The sequence below is a fragment of the Amphiprion ocellaris genome, chromosome 22 (assembly GCF_022539595.1).
Source record: "Amphiprion ocellaris isolate individual 3 ecotype Okinawa chromosome 22, ASM2253959v1, whole genome shotgun sequence".
Lineage (NCBI taxonomy): Eukaryota > Metazoa > Chordata > Actinopteri > Pomacentridae > Amphiprion > Amphiprion ocellaris.
In genome coordinates this window covers 16129176-16151767 of record NC_072787.1, presented here as the reverse complement: position 1 = coordinate 16151767, position 22592 = coordinate 16129176, and the positions used below count along the sequence as shown (strand labels likewise).

Here is a 22592-nt window from a genome sequence, read left to right as displayed (position 1 = left end):
GACATTTCATCTCATATTAGTATATAAATAATACAAATTTACGACATGAAAAAGACATGAAAGTACACTCACGAGTACTGATTAGACTCATTTCTTCCAATATCTGGGCAGTTGATCTTCTGGCGAAGTATTCGAATGATGCAGATGAAGAGAATAAAGTTCATCTGTGGAGAATATTATTCATTTGATTAATGCGTTCTACAGTGTAAATGGGATTTAGTGCTAGGAGCTAATGAAATACTTGCTTTCTCCAACATGATTCTAGAGAAAGTCATGGCTTCTTCATGTTTTTCATATACTATGCAACAGACATGGAGGAATGCAGCCAAAACACAGCTCATCACCCTAAGCCTTAATTTCATCTGGTTCTGATTGGATTGTGGTGCTGCCCTGTGGGAAAATGAGCGTCTCTAAATTGTTAATTTGGGTTGGACCTCTGAACTGGCAACACATCCCACATCATGATGCGCACCATCACTCAGGTGCTGCAGACAGACAGAGACAGAGTGAACTGACAGCCGGGCTGCTGATCCTGATCCTTATGTGAAATAACACAAGAGAACCTGCTGGGAACAGCTGATGTAACTAAACAGACAAAGGACATCAATATGCATCAGTAAAGGATGACAATTTGTGCACACCAACATGCTGGTTTTCATTAGTTTTGTTAAAGTAATGATTTTTGCTTTCTCACAAAGCTCTATATAAAAGACCAATACCACTGCACAAGCTGCAGAGCAATCGTTAACGCAGCACAAAGACTTGAAATAGAAAAAACAGTTCCAAAGCTCACTAATAAATGCACTTTGTTCCATTATCGATGTGTATATAACAGGCTGGCATTTGCTTTCCTTTAGAGACACGATAATGCTTCTTAGGGGTCTTGTGGTTTCTTCTTATTTCCTTTACACAACAGTAAATTTATACTGGTGTTCCTGAACTGACAGAAAATTCAAATACTGCAAATAATTAATTCTAAATAAATTCCATGATAGCCTAGGGAGTCTTAAGCTCTTTCCAGACATTAGATACATAATACTGTCAGGTTCATCAATCTGTTTAAGTAACGACATTCTGTCATTTAAACATAGGTCATGTTTATTTTAATGTTAAGTTAATGTTTTATGTTAACAAGAGCCACGCTCAGTGCACAAGACATGCATGAGATTAGACAGCAGTTTGCAGTTTGTGCATTATGCAAAAGCAACCTGGGTGCTCATTCAAACGTGGAGCCAAAATGTTGAGATCCAATGAGATTAGCATAAACTCTGCACGTCATTTGGGATTAATAAAGTTCAATGCTTTGTTATGTTATTTTTACCATATCTTATCTACACTGAAAAGAAAAACACTACTCCATATATACAGTCCCTTTACTAAAAGGAATATTTCACACTGTTGTGGTTCCTCAAATCACAGTTGTTGAACTCATCTTTACCCTCCTTTTCACACCTCTCTGAAAGTGTTTTCATCTCTCACTCATACACTCACAAATGTGTTTGTCTGAAACACACACACGCTGCCAGTGGAGATTACCGTCTGTTTTTCTTAAGTGGTTCAATCTATGTGTGAGCTGTCATGCCTTGGCTTTTTGTAAATATTGGGTTTTGATCGGCACCCTGGAGAGATACTCATTTTTTAAAATGTAGTTTGACCTTTTGGCTGTCATATTTCCAAGTATGAAGCTATAGACAGCAGCCAGATGTTAGTGTGGCTCTGTGCAAAGACTTGAAACAGGGGAAAGCAGTTTCCTTCTGTATGGAGGCAACAAATCAGCAAGTGCCATCTCTAAACCTCACTAATAAATATATTATTACTTGTTCAGTGCAAAAGCATGCTGTAAGAATCATAATTTATCACCAGACTGAGCGCTAACCCTTGCTTCCAGTCTGTATGCTAAGCTAAGCTGACCTGATGCTAGCTGTAGCTTCATATTTACAGTACAGAAAAAAAGGATGGTATCACTCTTTGCATGACTTGTGAGAAAAGAGAGAACACAGAAATTCTGTATCTACCATTATTATGTCTGAATCTCACAAATTAACACATTATCACTTGTTTAATCCATTCACATGTAGACTTATACCTGAAATACATCCAAAGTCTCACTTTATTTTGGTAGATCAGACACAGTGAATCCTTGATCATTTCTGTCTACAAGTTCAATCTGTCTACAAAATTTTGGCTGATGAAATGTTCTGAAAGTAGATGATGACATGTCATTCAAGAAAAACACACTGATGGTGATTGTCCTGCCAACTTTTCAAAGTGAAATGAGAACTTTGAGGTCATATTAACGTCTCAGTTGTGTTAACATACAGTACAAGAGGAATTAGACTGACAGATGCTCATAGTGGCAGCTACTTTGGATAAGTCGGGTTTGAGAGCTCAAGGTGCATCAAAGTTGATGTGGGTGATAAAATGATGCTTGAGGCTTGGAAACTTACCAGGATTGATGCCAGTATTGGTGTTTTAATGATCCACCAGAACATATCAGTGTTCTCAATTATATCCCAGCACCTGGTAAGAGATGAAGCGATGTTAATGTACAAGATGTAGTCAGTCAAAAGAGGTGCAGCAGTTCCCTGGTGCTTCTCTCACCCCACATCATTGTAGTAGGCTTTAGCGATGCTCCAGGCTGTGATGAAAATAGTTGGACCTCCTGGAGGCATTAAATGTATAGAGAGAAATATAAGAGAGAAAGTTATCATTGCCTCCCGATAGCAAGTCTCCCAGCCTGTAGCTCATCTTTTGCTGACATTTGGCAAGTTCTCCATTACGGCATAAAAAATAAGGCCTTCTTACCCCAGCCGATCAGAATGTAGGCCCAGAAGTATTTCCTCTCAGAGAAGAAAGAGACGGCCAGCAGTGCATGAAGATAAAGGCCTTCCACTAGCAGCCAGAAGAAACTGGCCATTATACAGTACTGGAAGAACACAATCACAGCTTTGCAGCCAACCTGGAAATGGACACAAAAGCATAAATTATGTAATGATCTTCTAAACTACGTATCGGGATATATATTGAACAGGGACAGGATTACAATAAGGATGATAAAATGTCATTTATTTGCCTGCTGTGACAAAAAACTGCATTTTAGAAAAGACAGATAGCACATTGATTTTTTTTTCTTTTGATTCCTACATGGATAAGCCACAACATTAAAACTACCTGCCTAATACTGTGCAGATATCCAATGTGTTCATATCCTATGATGCAGGATACCAAACTAATCTCTTTTGTCATCAGTGTCTCTGTTGGTCAGTTTGTGTTTCCATATTGTGTTAAATCCTCTCATGCTGCTAAAACAGCTCTGACCTATCGAGGCCTGGACTCAAGAAGACCTCTGAAGGTGTCTTGTGGTATCAGGCAACAAGATGTTAACAGCAGATCCTTTAAGCCCTTATTATCATGCTGAAAGAGGTCACTGCCATCAGGGATTACATGGTCTACAATAATGTTTAGATAGGTGATACATGTCGAAGTAACTTCCACATGACTGCAGGATCCAATGTTTCTCAGCAGGATAATGTCAAGAGCATAACAGTTGTCCTCTTTCCGTAGTGCTACCTTCCTGTCATAGCCAGCATTAATGTCTTGGTAGTTTGTGCTACAGTAGCTTTTCTGAGGGATCATACCCTCCACAGACATCAGTGAGTCTTGAGCACCCAGAACTCTGTTGCTGGCTCACCAGTTGTCCTTTCTTGTACAGTTTTTAGTACCCACTGGATACTGGGAACACTTAATAAGACCTGCTATTCTGGAGATGCTGTGATACAATTGTCTAGCCATCACAGTCTAGGTCTTATTAAAGTCACTCAGATCCTTAGATTGCCATTTTTTTCCTTCTTCTAACACATCAACTTCAAGAACTGACTGTTCACTTGCTGCCGACTATATCTCATCTCTTGACAGGTGCCAGTGTTGCAAGATAATCCATGTTATTCACTTCACCTGTCAGAGGTTTTATTGTTGTCGCTGACCGGTGTATATTCCAGCTTTGGAATAAGAAAATGCATTTTCTTTGAGATTTGGTCAAACATACTGAAACACACCTGTATACATTCTTTATTGCTGTCTTTTTGTGCAGTATTGCGACTCTTGTTCTAGTAAAATTCTTCTCTTATTAATGGTTCCTTGCAATCTTTTTCAGGCACAACATGCATTTTGCACTGGTAGTAGGCACCTGAGCGATAAAAGTCAAAAAGCAAAATGTGAGCTGTATCTCTCGCCATCCAGAAGCCGCAAAGCCACCAAAGTGCAGAAATGTTCCAACATATTTTAGCGAGTGAGGGACAAGAGAGGAACACTGAAACAACCATGCGGGATAACACAATTAGCTCTCTTCTGGTTGGATGATAACACTTCCGTCAGGATGGGTGAATTCTTTCAAAATTCACTTTGCTCCTGCTGAACGCCGGGCAGGGAGGCTGCTAGTGAACTTTTTACACAAGGGTAGACTGAGCTGATACATGTTGTTCTTTCACAACCTCATCAACTCACATGAGAAACACATTTTAACTCTGCAGGTCCGAGGCTGACACACACACACCCCATTAGCAACATGCGAGTTGTTTTGGGTTGAGCCACCCAGGGAGGACATCATACAGATAACGAAAATCAATGAAAGTGCCCTTTTCAAAATGACCCCATGAGAGTGAATACATTGAGCACTTTAACGGATGTACCAAATGTGAGACACGGGGTGAACTGGGAGGAAGGTTACGTGGACTTTGTGTGATTAGGAATAGACAGGAGCAAGTTATTGCTAGACAGCGGGACAATATTCATCTCTCAGAGACTCAGCTTAACTAACAGGAAGTAAAGCAGAAAGAAGGACTAGCAAGTCGCGGTCTAAAGCTCAAAAGACCACACTTATTGTCAAACTCAAATGCTATCAATGATGAATGTGAGGGAGAGCAAACTCAAGTGTAATACCCAAGTCCCTGCAGAGGAGCTATACTCACGCATCATTAAACATCACTGGAGACTGAAGAAGTGGACGTCAAACTGCAGACCATCTGTCTTATCCTATCCAAACCTGTAAATTGATGACTGGAACTCTGATATCTTCTGTAGTAGTTTTTAATATATCCAAATATAGAGAATTGGGCATTTCATCTACAATATTTCAGGGGATATTATAAGATATATTAAACTACCAAGATGTAAACTATATTTAGTTGCATTTAAGTTTGATTTATTTACATATCAACCTACAGGAAAGACCTTTGGAATGGGCCACTCTATTCATCCACACAGGTATTTTCACTACCTGAATTAAAATTGCATTTTCTAACTAGCAGGAGACGACAAAGGGTGTAGTTTAGGTTTTCCAAGTGAGGAGACACAATGAAACCAGAGCCAGTACAGTAAATGTGATGTTTTTGCTACTTTAAGCAGTTGAATCTGAGCGTAAAATATGATAATGAGACAAAATATTATGATACCTTATCTGACACTGCAAGGGTTTGTGCTGTCCATCCCCTCCCTCTGTTTCTTGTTGCTGGTCCACTGTCTGGGTGTGATTTGTCCTTTGTGCCACAAAAACTCAAATGTTTGAAGCGGTCAAAGAAAAAAAGGAAGCGGAAAGCTTGGAGCTGGCTGCTGTTGCTCCAAGACAACCCATCCACACAGTAGAGGACTTCTAGAAGTTTAGATATCGAGTGAGTCAGGTTCATGGGGTAACAGTGCGCTTACCCAGCCAGACACCAACTCACCCTGGTTTCCTCCTTCATCAGCCCCAGCACCGTTCCGCCATTTTCAACCTTCTTAGTCACATTTCAACTTCATTATCCAACCGTGTTAGACTGCCATCTGTCTCTGAATCTGCTTTTGGGCCCAGAGTCTTTGATTGTGACACAAAAGTGGATAGTAGTTAACATGGCACTATTTAACCCACCAACGCAAACCCTTATCTGCAGCCTGCCTTGCAGTGCACCCAACCCTGACAATTATCTCTGCAGGAAAAGGAGTTTAAGAATCTAGGGATGTTGTTCACATGTAACAGAAAAATTGGAGCATAACATTGACAGACGGATTGATGCTGCAGAAGGCGAAGAATTTAGTCAATCTGTGTTTCACCCCTCACATATGAACATGAGCTCTGGATGGTTACAGAAAAAAAGAGATCGTGAATACAAGCAGCCAAAATGGGTTTTCTCCATAAGGTGCTTGGCGATAAGGCAAGAAGCTTGGACATCCACAGGGAGTTTGGAGTAGAGTCACTGCTCCTTCTTGTCAAAAAGAGCCAGCTGAGGTGGTTTGGGCATCTGATAAAGATGCCTTCTGGGTGCCTTCTGTTGGAGGTTTTTCTGGTCGTACTGAACTGGGAGGAGACCCAGGGGTGGACCCAGAACTCTCTGGAGGCATTACATATCAGGCTTGGGCAGGCCTCAGGATCCCCCAGGTGGAACTGGAAGATGGAGCTGGGGAACGGAAATCTGGAAAGCCTTGCTTATACTGTTGCTATCTCGCACGAGTGGGGAAAAAAACAGACAGATGGAAAGTGGATTCATGACAAAATTGTTATTTTTGGGGGGGGCAAAAAACAAATTTCAAGTTGCATTCAACTGATGATCAGTTCTTGAGACTTTTCAAGAGAATTAACTATAAATACAAACAAATTGAGTTAACTTTAATAATGCTGAAGACATGAATGAAGTCTTTTTTTTTAGTTGTTGTTTACAGTCTTTCTCAGACTTCCTCATAGAGAATATGGCCCAAACAGTTTGCCTTGAAGAGTAAAGTTTAGCGTTGACGTAGTGTGTAGATGAACCTTGGAGGAACATAGTTGCAAATCACCTGCCACAGCTCATATAGTTGATCACACAGTGATGACCGAATGTGACATACTTACAACTCAGAGCATCAGGATTTATCTGGCTGAACAGCAAGAAGACACTGACAAGCTGAAACTGTGGATATTACACTTTTGGTCAATGAAGGATGACTAGGAAAAACAGACAAATAAACCTTGTGTTGGCTCTATCTTCATCATGGAGGGAGAGTTTGGGATAGCTCATTAAAACAGATGACAGGGACTTGGTACGTTGAGGGGAAGAAAATGGACCCAGATGGGCTGTCTCAACCTTCCTGCTAGTTTAATGTGTGCAAATCAGTCCAAATTGTTCGCTGAACCTCAAATTTAAAAGCCTGCCATCAGTGGCATATGGATGAATGATGAGATATTCTGCTGCTGGAAAAACACCAGGAAAAAGATGGTACTGAATAAACACATGTACCTTAAATAATGCCTTTGTTATATGCTTTGCTAGAGCGGTTATACCATGAATTAATCTAATGGGTAACTACAGCAAACATCCAACTGTAGAAGAGGGGTAATGAAGCAGGCACACAGAACACCCACCCACATACACACACACACAAAACACTGAGCCAACAGTTGTAATGGAAGTAGTCCATGTCGCAGTGAGCGCTGTAGCACCAAACCTGTCTCTATAATGACTTTTTCAGTCGACCCATGACAGCGGCTGGCTCCTGTCAACCAAATAGCTCCATTAGCACAGTGGAGCCAAGCAGAGAGCTCACTAATAAATACACTGTGAGGCTCCACTCGTCGTGTGGCCACATTGTGTAACATAAACCTCATCTCAGCAGCCTGACTGTGGCCTCGGGGGCCTCTGGTCTGTGGATCAGTGTCATGTGGTGGAGTAGAGAGCTGAAGGACGACAACCAGATATCACTGGCTGACATAAATCCAAGGATGTGGCTTGTACACCTCATGTTACCATGTTTAGCTACTGTGTGGAATTTTTCTGTTTAATGTAAGATCAAAAGTAAAATTAAATCAAAGCTTTTTACAATACTGGTCAGGCAGAATGTTATAAATAAAATGTATATTTCTGCAATTATCAGTGGCTGACTGTAACTGAGTACATTTACTCCGGGTCTGCATTTATGTACAGTCTGAGGGACTTTCTTGGAGGAAAAATTGCCCCTTTAAAAAATCTATATGTATCTTTCTGCTATATGTATGACTTATTTTGACAGTTAGGATCTGAATAATTTCACAACCAGAAATTATTTTGTTTTTCTTGTCATAAATTCTCTGACTATAGGAACAGTGAAGATCAGGTCATCTGTTACATATTTAGCTAACATTTTTGATATGTATTCAGTTTTTGTCCTTTCTGGCCAAGTCATTACAGCGAATGCGAATTTGGCTTCAGACTTAAGTCTTTATCAAACTAAAGTCTTCACATACACAAGTGTCTGGATATGTAAGTAATTCTCGGACATCTGAATAAACACTTGAGTCTGGCAAATACATCGGCACTGCCAATGTTATCAGTTGATTGTTTTCTTTCCAAAGTCATTTCAAACAGCATCAACATAAAACAGTTTGTCCATAAGGGAAGACTGAAGAGTTTATTTCTTTAACTGTAAAATGTCCCACTCAGTAGGCCACCCTTTGATAACAATGTTTATGTTTTGTTTTATCATAAATAAATAAATTGGACATATTATGATACTCTAAGATATCTCAAGAGTAGCTTTGTATGATTCACAATTCAGAAAAATCCCTATTTATCATCCTATGCTGCCTGTAATACAGCCGCTCAGTTGAGCCTCTTTCTGAAAACAGTTAAATATCAGCTGCAGGCTGTTTAACACCTCTCTCCCTAAAAGCACAGTTTTTTTTTGTTTTTTTTTTTTGATTGGGAGGCTTTGCAGAAACTTTTGCTTGTGAGCTCTGAGAGGACATTGTAAATATGTTAAATAACATAATTTCTTGTCTTAAATCCGAAATACAAGAACAGATAGCATGAATGTCTGCAGCATCAAAGATTACAGCAGAACATCTTTGCTTGGTAAATATTACACTCATTAGTTTAAATTTTTTTAATCTTTCAACCGCAAGCAGAAAAAAGATGTATGAAACAATGTAGAAGATATAGAAAGAAGTTGAAAGCACCCTATCATGAAATATCAACGGTAATACTGCTAGTAAAATATTAAAATGACTAGTGTCTCACTGTAAAAAAGGCTGTGCTATGCCAGCAGCAGAAGTAGAAAAAAAGGTTGGAAACTGAGCATTCAGATCCTTCTGAAGTTGTGTTTTTGACTCACAGGGGTTACCTTTACATATATTTACCTTATTATATGAAAATGTAGCCATAACTAATACAAAGATCTGCCACCGTAACTTTATAAATCCAGAAATCCATAGATTTAGAAAGATTCAAGATCCAAGTTTAACCAAATCCAAGCTGAAAATTGTGACATTTCATACAGCTCACTTTTATTCTACATGTCTCATCCAAACAAACTGCCAAAAACACCCAACTTGCACAAACCAGACCCTGCAAAAAACTGAAAATTGCACACTTCTCAGTGTAACAGCATAGCATTAGAGAATGAACTGTGAACAACAATTCCATGACAAAAATCCAGGGACCCTCCCAGCTGAACTGGACTGAACCGCAGATCACATGAGCAAATACGAGACCAGTACTGGAACAAACTAGAAATACAAGCAGTAAAATGTCTATTCTATGCAGAGCCATCATCCCTCTCCAGTATAGGATAAAATGTCCTCTTTTAATTAGTAACAAAACACCTCTTACACATAAAATAGATACCAATTTTCAAACAGATGCAAAATTCAATTTAAAATCTAATAATACCTTAGAAAAAATGAATGATTTAATCAGATAGATTTAGTAAAATAAATTATTTAAATGTAAGATGAGTACTTCAGTTTCATGTCATGTGATTATAGAGTGTTTCACAGTTGTTGCCCATGAGAGCGCTCTGACGGGGAACATCACCCAGCGGTACGAGAACCCCGACCCAAGAGCCCTGCGGAGGGTGATGAGGTCAACAGAGCGTACCATGGACACAGCACTCCCCACCTTGGAGGACATCTACACCAGGAGGAGCGTGGTCGGGGCAAACAGGATTATGGAGGACCCCCACAACCCCAGTAACAGACAGCCCAACATCAAGGGGAACACAGAGAGACTCTGTCCTCCTGCTGTCAGGACTGTGAATTCTGATCCTTGAGTCTAAATCTAAACAACACCTCATCTGTCTGCTAAAGCACAATGGGTCGACAGTAATATGTAACATATAGGTGTATGTACACACAGACTCACACCCACGCCCTGATGCATAATATAACAACTGTATTCTTACACACTTTGGCATTAAGATCTCTACCTCCTTATTTATGATATTGCTACTTTTTTCTAACTTTATATATATATATTTTTGTAAAGTTATCCTTTTCATAATGTCTTATTGTTATTGCACAGCCTTGAGAACTGTCCCTTTGCATTCTACTGCGCAAACTGTCTGAGCATGTGACTAATAAGAACTCCTGAGTACTGAATCTTGATAAGGACAGGCTGCCTCTACATACTGCAGAGTGAGACAGAGACTGTAGCTATAAATATGGAGATGGAAAACAATTCAGAGCCTTATCAAATACTAATAAACATGCATAATTGATTTCAAAATAGAAAGAGATCCAATGTAAAGATGATAAAGCCTTCCAGCAGCTGCAAATAAACATGTTGTGATGAGACGTTTTAAAAATGATGATTAAAGATATGAATATCCAATTTGCACGGCCAGATTAACCTATTAACGGGCTGCTGGGCAAAATGAGCTGCTGGCCCTTACTGACTTCTTTGAGGTTCAAGGACAACGAGCACCAGCTCAAAACATCAAACAGCGGCGTCTCAGATAATTAACTCACAGAGCCTGAGGAGCAGTTGTCTACCTCGCCGACCTCATAGAGAACCACATCTTTGATGAACACAGCGATGGCCTTCAGGATGAATGAGACAAAGAGATGCATGTGGATGTAGTTCCTTGTGCAGTGGAGCTTCCTGGGACACAAACAAAAAAGGAGATACAAGAATACAGATCAAGACAAAGAGACAAAACACGCGTACAATCCGATAAAGAGGGCCTTCATACTAATTATCCAATGTCCTTGGAGTTAATAGCTTAAAATGACAGAGTGGATTAAATCATAATTAAGCTCCTTGGTTCCTTTTGTCGCTGTGTGGGTGGATCTGCTTTAGAACACAATGAATGTCTTTTATGGTCCTTCACATGCCTCGACAATAGAGACAAGAGCGATGGATTTCCAAATAGCTGATTAGAAACATTTTCGAATCCTAAGGCATCAAATTTTGAATACTTTATCGCTTCCTGATTACATTATCATACATAAGATTAAATGGCTGCAGAGAGAGACAATAGCTCTGATCATTATTTTATGCTCGTTCACCGGGTGTGGAACTGTTCAGCTGTGATACAATACAAGCCCAATCACTTAAAGTCCCCTCGGGAGTCATTACGGTTTCATTTAACTTCATCAACCCAGGAGAGCTTTCTCACATCCTGTCACAGCTGGATAAAATGACTGTTGTTGTTTTCTGTTAGCCAGGTTTTGTGCTCACTGCAAATTGTTGCTGTTATTTCATTAAAAGCTTGTTTTCCTGACTGCGTTTATACATTTATTTAATTTTTAAACACATACCGAGAGCAAAAACCTGCGAATGAATGACAGCTTTAAAATGCAACATGAACATTTATTTGTTTCTTGTATTTGAGGGGCTAATGCCACTTTACTGGAACCATGAATACTCAACAATATTTGTGACCAAAGACTGCAATTTTCCACAACAATTTATTTCCCATTTTGGCTTATAAGTATAATTTCCTGTTGAAAGAAAAAGCATGCTGTTGCCCATAAGGAAACATTTTCTGCTAAGGAAGCACTGCTGAAAGCACAATGAATGAACAAACAACTTCGTTTTCATGCCTCACATTCACAAACATAAATCTACAACAAAGCAAACACTATTATTTGTAACTTATCAACATCTAGCAGCAGCTCATAAATGAATAATTCTGTGGTCCACATAAAAAAATTGGTTTTCTTTCCATCAAAAATAATTTTCTCTTATTGCCTTCTATGCCCTCAAACTCCCAAAACATAGTCATAAAAGAATTTAAATCTCTATAATTAAATACAATTCAATAGGAAACTGCATCTCTCAAAATTACCACTGATTACCTCTCTGACACAATTTTAACTATACACACATATATATATATATATATATATATATATATATATATATATATATATAGTTTGATTCTAACATGGATGAAATTAATACCACTGGCTTTTTTTTTTTTTTTTTTTTTAAATCAGTTCAGGTCCAAAATAGTGAATGTAATTAAAAATGCCTGTGCTTGTCCTGGTAGTACATATTCAAATTTACATTGTGGAAAATGCGTCTGTAACTTTTACCAATAAGGTAGGACAGCATATGTGTAGCCTGACAGACAAAATCTAGGGTTAAAAACCTGTTCAAGGCACGGTTTGGTCAGTTTTATTGGTGTAATAAATATAACTGAAGACAAATAGCTGAAAAACTGGCATCATGTCATCACTGAATGTAAGCCTGTGACAACTGTCAGTATTAAAATAACATTATCTGCATAAAAAATGATATTTACAAGTAAATTTCCAGAGAAAACATCATTCCTTACAGGCACTTTGCCTCTCTGATATGACAGAAAATAATGTTGGTGATAAAACATCACTCTATTTCATGCTTGAGGATACTTGCATGAAATATTATCAAATGGTCAACAGTTGCCCGACACACTTTTTGGTAAAGCCTATATTATAAGACATTGTGGGCATATTTTTCGCCCTTTGGTGTCATCTGAGGAACAGGTGTGATGCTGCCTGTTCTATTATCCCCCATTGATACCCCTCACTGCTCCCTCTACCCACATCCCATTGCCCCGTCGTAAGTCTCCTTCTGGCTCTAATCTGTGGGCTGTTTTGATTTCACACCTTCACACCTTTATTTTATCCTTTTGACCTTGGCACTGCTTTGTGGCTCTGAGTGCGTGAGGGTGAATAAACCTCTCAGGTGGACACACTTTCACACCTAGAGTTTGTGGAAAGCATGAAAAGCACTTCTGATCGGTAAGTAACTCACTACAGCAGCGGCAGAGGAAGGGACAAATTATACAAGACACATGAAAAATGGGACGAAAAGGCCACTTCCTGCAAAATAAGTGCACCGCTGTGGCCCTGGGGGCTTAGAGTGGGCACTTGGAAGAGGAAAGTATGTACTAGTTGCACTACATTACTTTTTCTAAGAATGGAAGGAGAGGACATGGACACAAAGTACTACTGAAGAATTATTTCACAGTTAAGGTACTCGTGGGGATTTTGCAGCAGAGCAAATGGCTTATTTGCAGTCTGCTTAGTAAGAAAATGTTGTATTTAAGAATAGTACTGTGCACAAAAGTCCATTCACTTTTATACATGAAAAGGTAAGTGAGGGTCAAAAGTTCACCTCTCATACAACTGAGGGCGAAGAGAATTACAGATCAGAATGTGCAAAAAAAGCTGATATTATGTGAGTCACTACATGCGTTGTCTATTCATTGACCTCAGGGTTAAGATGCATCAATCTAAAGCTGCAATCTCAGTTGTTTTCTTTATATCAAACTATAATTGCTCTTGAGGATCATACAATAAATCCGTGACCTGTCAAAAAGCAAACACGAGTCTCTTCTCATCTTCAATTCTTCAGATGTGTCACTGCCATACCAAACTGTTGCAGATTTGCACCATCAAAGGATGAATCACCATTCAGTTCAAGTGACAATTTATTCAATTTAGAAAGCATTTGTGTCTTTTTTTCTTGTCTTTCACAGTTTATAATAAGCCTGCTATTTATACTTGGTTGTGAAGCTGCATGGATTAGAGATGGCCAGATCCCTGTGCTTTATGGTAAAATGCTCACATTTTACAGGGTTATTTTTTTTTTGTCTTTTTCTAAACAACCAACAGCAACAAGCTAGAAAACATTGATCTATAAAGAAATATCATGGAGTAGGAGGAGTCGTGGCTCCACAAGTGTTCGATCTCAATCAGCATTTCCATCTTAAATTTTTTCTTTACATGCTCTCTTTAAAATCTGCTGGACGACACATCGGTTCTGTAAGTTTATGTTGCAACTTGTTTTTACTATGTCAAATCTGTATCTGAAAAATTAGGTTTTGTCAGTTATTTCACCATGGCAGATGGGGTTAAGTAGCGCAATACTCATAGCTTGCACTCTGGCTATGGTATAGACACAGAAAGGTAGGGAGTTGCAGTTATTTTACCAAATGTGTGCTATAAAATCTGACAAAGATTTTAAAAAACTCAACAGTTTTAAGCCTTTTTGACAGCATTATATTAAACATTTTTCTGTAAGCATCTCACATGACAAATTTTAAGCTCAGCGACTGGATGGTTCTTTCTGGGAAGTTAAACTTTAATCCACTCAAGCTTTGCCTCTTAAAAAGTAATGCAGTTGTTATTTAATTCATATTTTAACCAGGAATTTTAATGCCAATCCAGGCTGTAGACGTGCTTGTGACAAAAATGCGAGACACCCAACAATTTTGTAAGAAAACATGCGTTTCTTTTCAGAATTCTGACAGGTCCTGCTATAAAATTAGCCGACCTTTTCATTTCTACGCACCTGAAGATGCAGAGGATCACAATAGCTGTAGTGAGAGAGATGAGTGAAACACTGTGGCCAATGGTGTAGCCAATCTTCACCTGCCAGAAAAACTTGCCCTGTAGAAAGATTTAAACAAACATCAAAACAAATCAAAGTGAAGGAAACAGATACACAAAATGTTGAAAAAGTCTGATTATTTTGAACCCAGATTTTTTTTATATATATATGATCTCAACATTGTTAGTTGAAAGTTGCCCTTCACTACAGCTATCGAAAGTGTTTGTTCTCAACCCCAATGACCCTAAAGCGTTTAAGTAAAGATTAAGAATCAGTATAAACTGACTTACTGACACACTCCAAACTAAAACAATTTTAATAGCATGCTGGGTTTTAGAAAGTGCTGGTGTTAGCATGTGAACTCTGAAATCCTTCCAGAGCAGCTAAACCATGTTACTGCCATGACACTGTATGTTATGTGCTTGATGAAAATGAGATTAAGAGCTGTGTATCCTGTGGCACACGGAGATATCAAGTATGCAGAAAGATGGACATCAAATTCCTTTTAGAGTACTTCACTAGCCGGGTCCCTCTTGACTTCCTATGTGGCATACTAATGAGAAATAATGTGACTCAGAGAGCAGAGTGCCCACCAAGAAAGCTTTTACCACCCTGTAGTGCTCATCCACTCTTCACCCTGTTCCACCTTCGTCTACACAGACAAGATTAGCCCTCCCTGCTGTATAGCTAAACTAAATAAGGCCAACATTTGACGTATTTATTCTCTTCCTTCCCCTGGAGGCACCATGAATAACCTCTAATGACTCATAATGCCTGATAACACAGGCAGGAGTTATCAACTAACCTGGCCTTGTCAATGAAAATCAAGCGCGCTGTGCTTCAAAGACATGCCCCTGCTTCAAAAACAGTGAAGAATGTTGACTTGTTGGTATATTCATTTATAATGGGGTCAGAATGTTCTTGCTTTCAAGTCATGAATTCTTTAAAGGAATACACATTTTTCAAGAATGCAAACAAAACAAAAGCAACCCATAGAAATACTACTGAAAAATCACCAGCCATGTTGTGTGATTACTACAGTGTTGATGAACTCTACAGGTAATGATGCGCCATATTTTGTCATTTTAACGTCATATTTGAACTTTCTTGTAATAACAAAGCATAAACGTAACCTGTGTAAAATGAGAAATTGGTTTTATTGACATATTGCTAAGTGTAATAAGGGTTATTGTGATGCACTTTTAAGAAGGGGCTGATCATGTTTTCACTTTGCTAAAAGTGGCCAAAAAATGTGCTACTTTTCAGTATGTAACTTGAGCTAGCTGGTATTTAGCTTTGTAAACAGTCAGGGAACATTTAGCCTGGCTGTCTTTGTGGTTCAAATATACATCTACCAACACGTTCTTGAATTAGTACAAGCAGAAAGGCAAAAACAATAATTTGCTACATTACAGTCCACACATTAATGTTTATGCGGTGAACAACCAGTAACTATTGAAACCAAAAATTGACTGACAATTTTTAAAAGCACAATATAAACTCCTAAGTGTTTCACTAGAAGGCAGCTGAAATAGCTCCAGGAATTTATAATCACCATCAGCTCACATGGCTTCAGACATGAATGGTCGTCTCTTTACAGGTGAGGAGTATTTATCATGTACTTATGGTGCAGTCTTGATGTCCCTTTCTGGGGAGTTTTACTACCATCCAACCCTGAGTCTCAGGTTATTAAAAAGTAAGGAAAGCCTCTTGAATGAAAGGTTCTTCAATAACCAAAAAGATGACCATGACCTGGATAACTGAGAATTGACACATGGATGTATAAAATAGAATATGTGTAAATTTATGAGTTTTACTGCACTTTTCAGCTTCAGGCTGGTGAGCTGACTTCTTTCTTCAAGCCTTTATATTAGGCTAGGCTAAGCTAATCACCAACTAGCTCCATCAATATTACCTAATTTGTGCCAAGAAAGCCAATAAGTGAAATTCCTAACATATATTTCTCTAATAAGACTCTGAGAAAGCATGTCTTGAATTTTCCTCATTTGATTGTTTCCTGGAATTTCTAAAGAGATATTCATGTAAATGTGATGTTTCTTCCACCCACAGTAATGCCGTTATAATAATAATCGGAATTACCTCCATTGCAAAGCTCTGACATGTACATACAAATAGTATATACTGAGAGCATTATGCTGTACCGTACCTTCATTCATGTTAGCTGTGAAAGATCCATTTAAGGCTACGTAACACAAAGGATTGAATAGAAGAAACATGAGGCAAGTGTTGGAGCCGTGAAGCCAGTGATCAATACAGCTATTTTCCTGATGGACCCAACAACACCCACCCATGGAGCAAAGAGGAGATGTTCTCATTCAGTTCTTCCTACCCACTGACTCTTGACATGGGTTCCTGCTGTGCTGCTGTTTTCATTCACTGTAGCGCTTACAGACTGCAGCGGTTTACTCACATCATCGCTTGTGCTGTTGAGATTGTACCCACAGTTCAGAGCGATGTCAATAGGATGCATCTCGGTCCAGCCGTCTGCCGTGCAGGTTTTGGAGAGGTTCCCTGGAGATGGAGACGACATAAAGAGGTCACAGCCACCCAAGCATTAAGATTCCTCTTTTATCAGCTCACCAAGTTAGTTCAAAATTGGTCCGACTGTGACTGCGTGAGACACACTGTGACACTGCCAGTGACCCGATAGTGGGTTTGTTAGGTCGCTGCGAACAACAAGAAAACTTCAAACTTCACAAAGTGCCGGGTGACTCTCTCCCGTTAATGTGAGGCGTTATTGACTCGTGCATTATCTGGATCTGCAGAAGGGCACTCGGTTGTTACACATATTGACAAACTGATGCTTATCTTGTCACTCATCCAACCCCAAATAATGGTTAATGTGCTACAGCCAAGAAATGGTATGCATGACGTAAGAAGAAGGATGGAATAATGCTAGTAAAATAGAATTATCAGTGTTGACATAGTTAAAACATCACAGTTTACACAGTGCTTATTCATTTTCCACAGTGCCTTGTGGTGAGAAATGTGTCACCTTCTGGATTATGTTCAAACACATTTTTTAGCTGAATGCAGTGCTATATTTAGGTGCTACAAAAGAGTCACAGGAAGGTAGTTGTACAAAGCAGTAGCAGTACTGTGACTATGGAGACAAAGACTTGAATCCTGAGTGCATTTCAGGCAGCTAAAGCACAAGTAACAGCCAGACAATGATAACCAAGTGCCATGAGTGTCTCAACATTACCATTAAAATGTCAAATCCTGCCTGGGTTACTACCAGTGGTGGAGGAACTGTTCAGAACATTTACTTTGATAAAAATGGCACTGCAAATAAAAGTCCTGCGTTCTAAGCCGCATTTAAGTAAAAGCACGCAACCATTATCAACAAAATTCACTAAAAGTATTAAAAATAACTGCGTTTATATTACAGAAAATGTTCTGTGTCAATTTTGTTTCTATTATTTGTGATTAATATTACTGTTGGATTAATGTGTATGTTGTGTTTTACTGCTGTAGATGTTTAGGGCTGAGCTAATCTCTTCTACTCTATATATTATTGGATAGTTTAATCTGCAATGATGCATCATATTCTAGATGATAATCATGTTTGTAGAGTCACAGCCTTGTGAGAAATGCATATATTTAAAAAGTCAGCTTTTCATGAGCTCAGAAAAACAGCCCTGTTTTTATCTTTGTGACATTTTCCAGCTAGTCTAAGAGTATTTTTTATTTTTTTTTTATTAGATAGTTTCTATATCTTAAGAGAATATCCTCATCCCAATACGGAACATCGAATCTTTTAGTTTATCAGTAAAGTTGAAGTTTAGGTTTTGAAGACTGATGATTTACCTCTGAGATGTGGTGAAGTAGAAGTATAAAGTTGTACTGAACTCTTAAGGACAATGCAAGTATCTTCTAAATTTGTACTTCAGTACAGTACTTGAGCAAATGAACTTACTTACATTCCACCACTGGTGAATATGAGCTGATGGTGTATTTTAAGATCTGATATGACAAAAGAAGAAAAGAAATAAATTGTCTGTGAACATTTCATTGATAAATTTAGTCTCAGCAAATTACATTTATTACCAACAACTCCACATTATGTCAGTATAAAATGATATCTATGCAGCGTTACATTTCTTTAATAACTCATTTGCAGGTGGACAAGGTTAGTTAAAAACCATAATGATGATACAGAAAACTAAAACCAAACATATTAATCTTCTCATGCTGGAGGGACAGATAGAGATCATCAGAAACTATACTTTGGTAATGTTATGGAGCTGCGGCTGACTAAAAGAATGGTTGTTTGGTTTGTTTTCTGAACAAATGAATTGTTTAATTTTCTTTCTGTTTTTTTCTTTTTAAATCCCGACTCTATAAAAAGATGAGAAAATAAGGTTATCTGAAGCTGTAACCGCCATGGTTGTGATGTAATCTACTTCCCATTACTTGATTTGTATTGATTCTCCATTATTAGATTGTGTTTGGAACTGTGCTCTTATGTTTGTTTCTAATTTAGTGGAGTTATTTTTTTTCTTCTTTTGCAGATTTCCTTCATGGGCTTCTGTAGTCACCTCACCTCTGCGTGTCATTACTTTAGCACTGCAATTAATCAAAAGTTCCTGGAAAGACACGACTGCCAGCAAACTATTGTAATAACATCAACCTCCTTTTGCTCAGTTAAAGAAACCAATTCTGTAGTTAACTGCGGTTGAAATGCCCCGTGAAAGGAACTCCAGAAATAGTCTGTGATCTGGTTTATTCATGGAATTTATTCATGGTTTATTCATTTCTGGGGCATCAAAGGTTCATGTAAACAGCTTAAATCCAAATGAGGCCTTAACCACAAGGCGGACTAACAGCCAAGTGGCTCTGAGTGTGTTCACCAATTGTGACTAAATGTTACCATATGCAGGCAATGAGCTGTGGAGGAGAGACTGTGCAGCAGCAGGTTGGTGAAGCATCATGCTCTGGTAGATAGAGGTCATGTGATTGTGATGTAAGGTTGTCTGTTTCTGCTGTGGCTGTGTCTGAGCATCACGCTCACTTGAAGCTTGCAAATTCTCCCTTACCTTCTCCTAGTTTATCATAAATCAGTTTCTCTGTTTGTGAATCACACGTTCATGGATACATAATTAACCATGCGGAGCATCAGTCTCATTAAACCAACATCCTCCGCTTTTCTCTCCCGTCAGCAGAGAACTTTTCAGAGGGTTTTTGAAATGCTGCTGCAGGAAGGAGTGGGCTGAATCCTCCTGAGGATCCCGAATGAAAACACTGACTAAAGTTGACGTGAGGTAATCTTTGTGCATTTGTAGTCTCAGTGGTAAACTTTAGATTTATTGCTGCACTGCAAAATATTGCGGAATGGTAGAAAGGGGGAGGAAAGAAAAGCACCTCAGAGCTGAGTGACGTCACCTGGACTCAAGGCCTTTTCAGGGAATAAAACACTGATATGAATCTGTCGGGAGTTTCTGATGTGTTAGATATTTTCATGTGCAAACAACAGAGAGAGATACTTGATTCTGTATCCTTGTAGAGTCATGAAATCAATATAGGCTTACATTTGTCCAAGCACACTCCAATTGTTATCATTTTATAAATCGTGAAAAATCATACCATTTATCGGAGCCAAAAAACTGAGAGAATTGCTAGATTTTTAACTTTCCAACAGTCTTTGAACTAATCATTTAGCATGTACTGTTTCATCAAGAAACGCAACCAAATCTAAGCATAAAATCATAATATTTAATCCAAATCATTTGATTCTACAGGTCTCGTTTTTAAAAAATTACTAAAAGTAAAGCATTTTCAATTACCACATTCTGTAAAAGACAAAAAATTCTACACTCCTTGATACAATTGAGAAACTAATTGTGACTCCTCTGTGACAAACAGTCATTTTACAAAAAAAAAATCACTATATTCAAGTATTTGGCTGAACTGCAGACTTCATTTACACAGATCAAATGAGCAACAAGTATGGAAACGACAAAAAATGTACCATAATATCTATCTATTTGTTGTATTGGTAACAGCTGTGAGTACTTCAAAAATATTATACATATTGTTTCCTTTTTAAGTTTTTGGAAGATGAATAATCAAAGTAGTTCAACTTTTGTTATTTCCTTTATCATGATTTATATCATTATAACTTTGTGATACTGCAAAAATACTTTTTTTTCTATTTGTAGTCATTGCTGTGCTGCTTTCTTTGAGGTGCAAGACTTTATATTGCAGTGAAAAATGAGGCCACAGTAAGTAGAAATGTGACAGGAGCAGCAAAATACCCAGAAACTGCTTGGGGTTCAGAAGGTGAAGTGTTAAATATGATGTAATATTGCACAACAGCCTGAAAACAAATAAGTCAGTAAAAGAAAAGCAATATTTCTCTATAAACACTGCAATCAGACAAAGCTTGCAGAACAAATAGTATCATCTTCAACACTCTCTGAGAAACAAATTGGCAGAAAACCATTACAAAGATACTTTTCCTCTTGTTGAGTTTCTCATTATGAACAGTGCAGTAAAGTCATCGCATAAACAGACCCTGTTTGTTCTTCTGCCCACACTCACAAGTATAATATAATCTGCTAATCTGTTTGTTTTCCTTTGCACAGACGAAGCAGAGAGGAGGAGAAGCTCACAGACTGCCTCCTCCCAGAGTCCCATTACCGCCACTAGCAGCTTAATCTGTGAATTCTCATGCAGGAGGAAGGTTTTGTCAGGATGCTGTCAGGTTGTATAAGTGGAACACCATCATCGGCCGCAGCGTTGAGCCATTTACAGAGAGGAAGAGACAACTCCACCGAACTGGGTCATGGTCACCTGAGACAATGTGTCTTTTCACATGGGGAGCATCCCCAGCAGTGATTTAAGAACAAACTTGCAGTGAAAGTGAAACTCTGTTCCTTCCTGCTGCAAGAAATAGCATTTTTTGTAATCAGTCCTAACCGCTGTGGTCATCTCTGTGTCGGTAAATTGCCTGATGCCAATCTCTCAGCGCTCAGAGATACATGTTGTCCCCAGATCTCTCCTGATTCACGTGATGGAATTGATTGATCAGATATGTTCACAGACAGCCTAGCTTGAGCGATGACAGCATGCATTCAGATGTGGTTTCTTACTGTGACAGATAGCATCAGCTCACTGGAGCTTTGTTTGATATTGATTTTTCTTTATCGAGAATTTGTCTCTGCCTTCCTGAAAACTCACTAAGTGCTGGAATACAAAAGAATCCTTCTCTCATTTGATCTATACGATTTTTACTAATATGTTTTCTGACAAGCTGCTGAAATATAAATGTCTGCCTCTGCGCCCACATAAGATTTGCAATCATGCTGTTGTACTTCTAGAGAAAAATTCAGGCAAGTTCCTTTTAAGCTTAGGTTTGGCATTTTCCTTGGCAGCAACGTATCCAAGTTTGATGGTGATTTTGACACTAGATTTATATTTAGATGGAAAACAAGAGTAAATGTAATCATATTTATTAGTTTACAGCCATGCAAGCTCTTCATGTGAAGGCGACGCACGGCAGAGCTTATCAGCACGTTCAAATGCCCACACTACTAACATGCTGATATTCAGCAGGCACGTTGTTCACCGGGCTCACCCTCACAGTTCATCCGCTAATTAGAAAGTCAAATTATATTTCACAAATTACAAATTTTCCTCAAGGGGGTTTACAGTCTGGGGCCTGTTTTACTAAAGTAATTTGTTAAACAAGTTCTACCGTCCTTTCCCATGCTCGTGCAAAAGTATGTTTGCTATTATGAGTGGAACTTGCCAAAATTAACACAAGAGAAGACAATCTTGCATTGCAACTATACACGCTCTGTCCTAAAACCCTGGACTTGGAAAAGCAAAAACACACCAAACCTCCACACAACTCTTTAACATAAAAAAGTGGTGGAAAATGTAATAGGAAAAGCACTAAACACAAAGTATAAATGATGGAAATATCATAAATCAAAGTACAGAGCACAAATTTACTCCATTTTTCACTGCTATAGTGGTTTCGAT

At 38.5% G+C, this 22592-nt stretch overlaps 1 protein-coding gene across 1 annotated transcript in view; it reads right to left on the bottom strand.

Moving 5' to 3' along the window:
- vipr1b (vasoactive intestinal peptide receptor 1b) overlaps positions 1 to 22592 on the bottom strand; it is a 55159-nt gene that overhangs the window by 6255 nt on the left and 26312 nt on the right. The window contains exons 4-10 of the mRNA XM_023266283.3: positions 17014 to 17114; positions 14544 to 14641; positions 10727 to 10859; positions 2806 to 2959; positions 2602 to 2662; positions 2448 to 2520; positions 73 to 164 (exon numbers count right to left, since the gene is read on the bottom strand). Coding sequence (XP_023122051.1) covers positions 73 to 164; positions 2448 to 2520; positions 2602 to 2662; positions 2806 to 2959; positions 10727 to 10859; positions 14544 to 14641; positions 17014 to 17114 — 712 coding nt within the window. The remainder of the gene's footprint in view (positions 1 to 72; positions 165 to 2447; positions 2521 to 2601; positions 2663 to 2805; positions 2960 to 10726; positions 10860 to 14543; positions 14642 to 17013; positions 17115 to 22592) is intronic.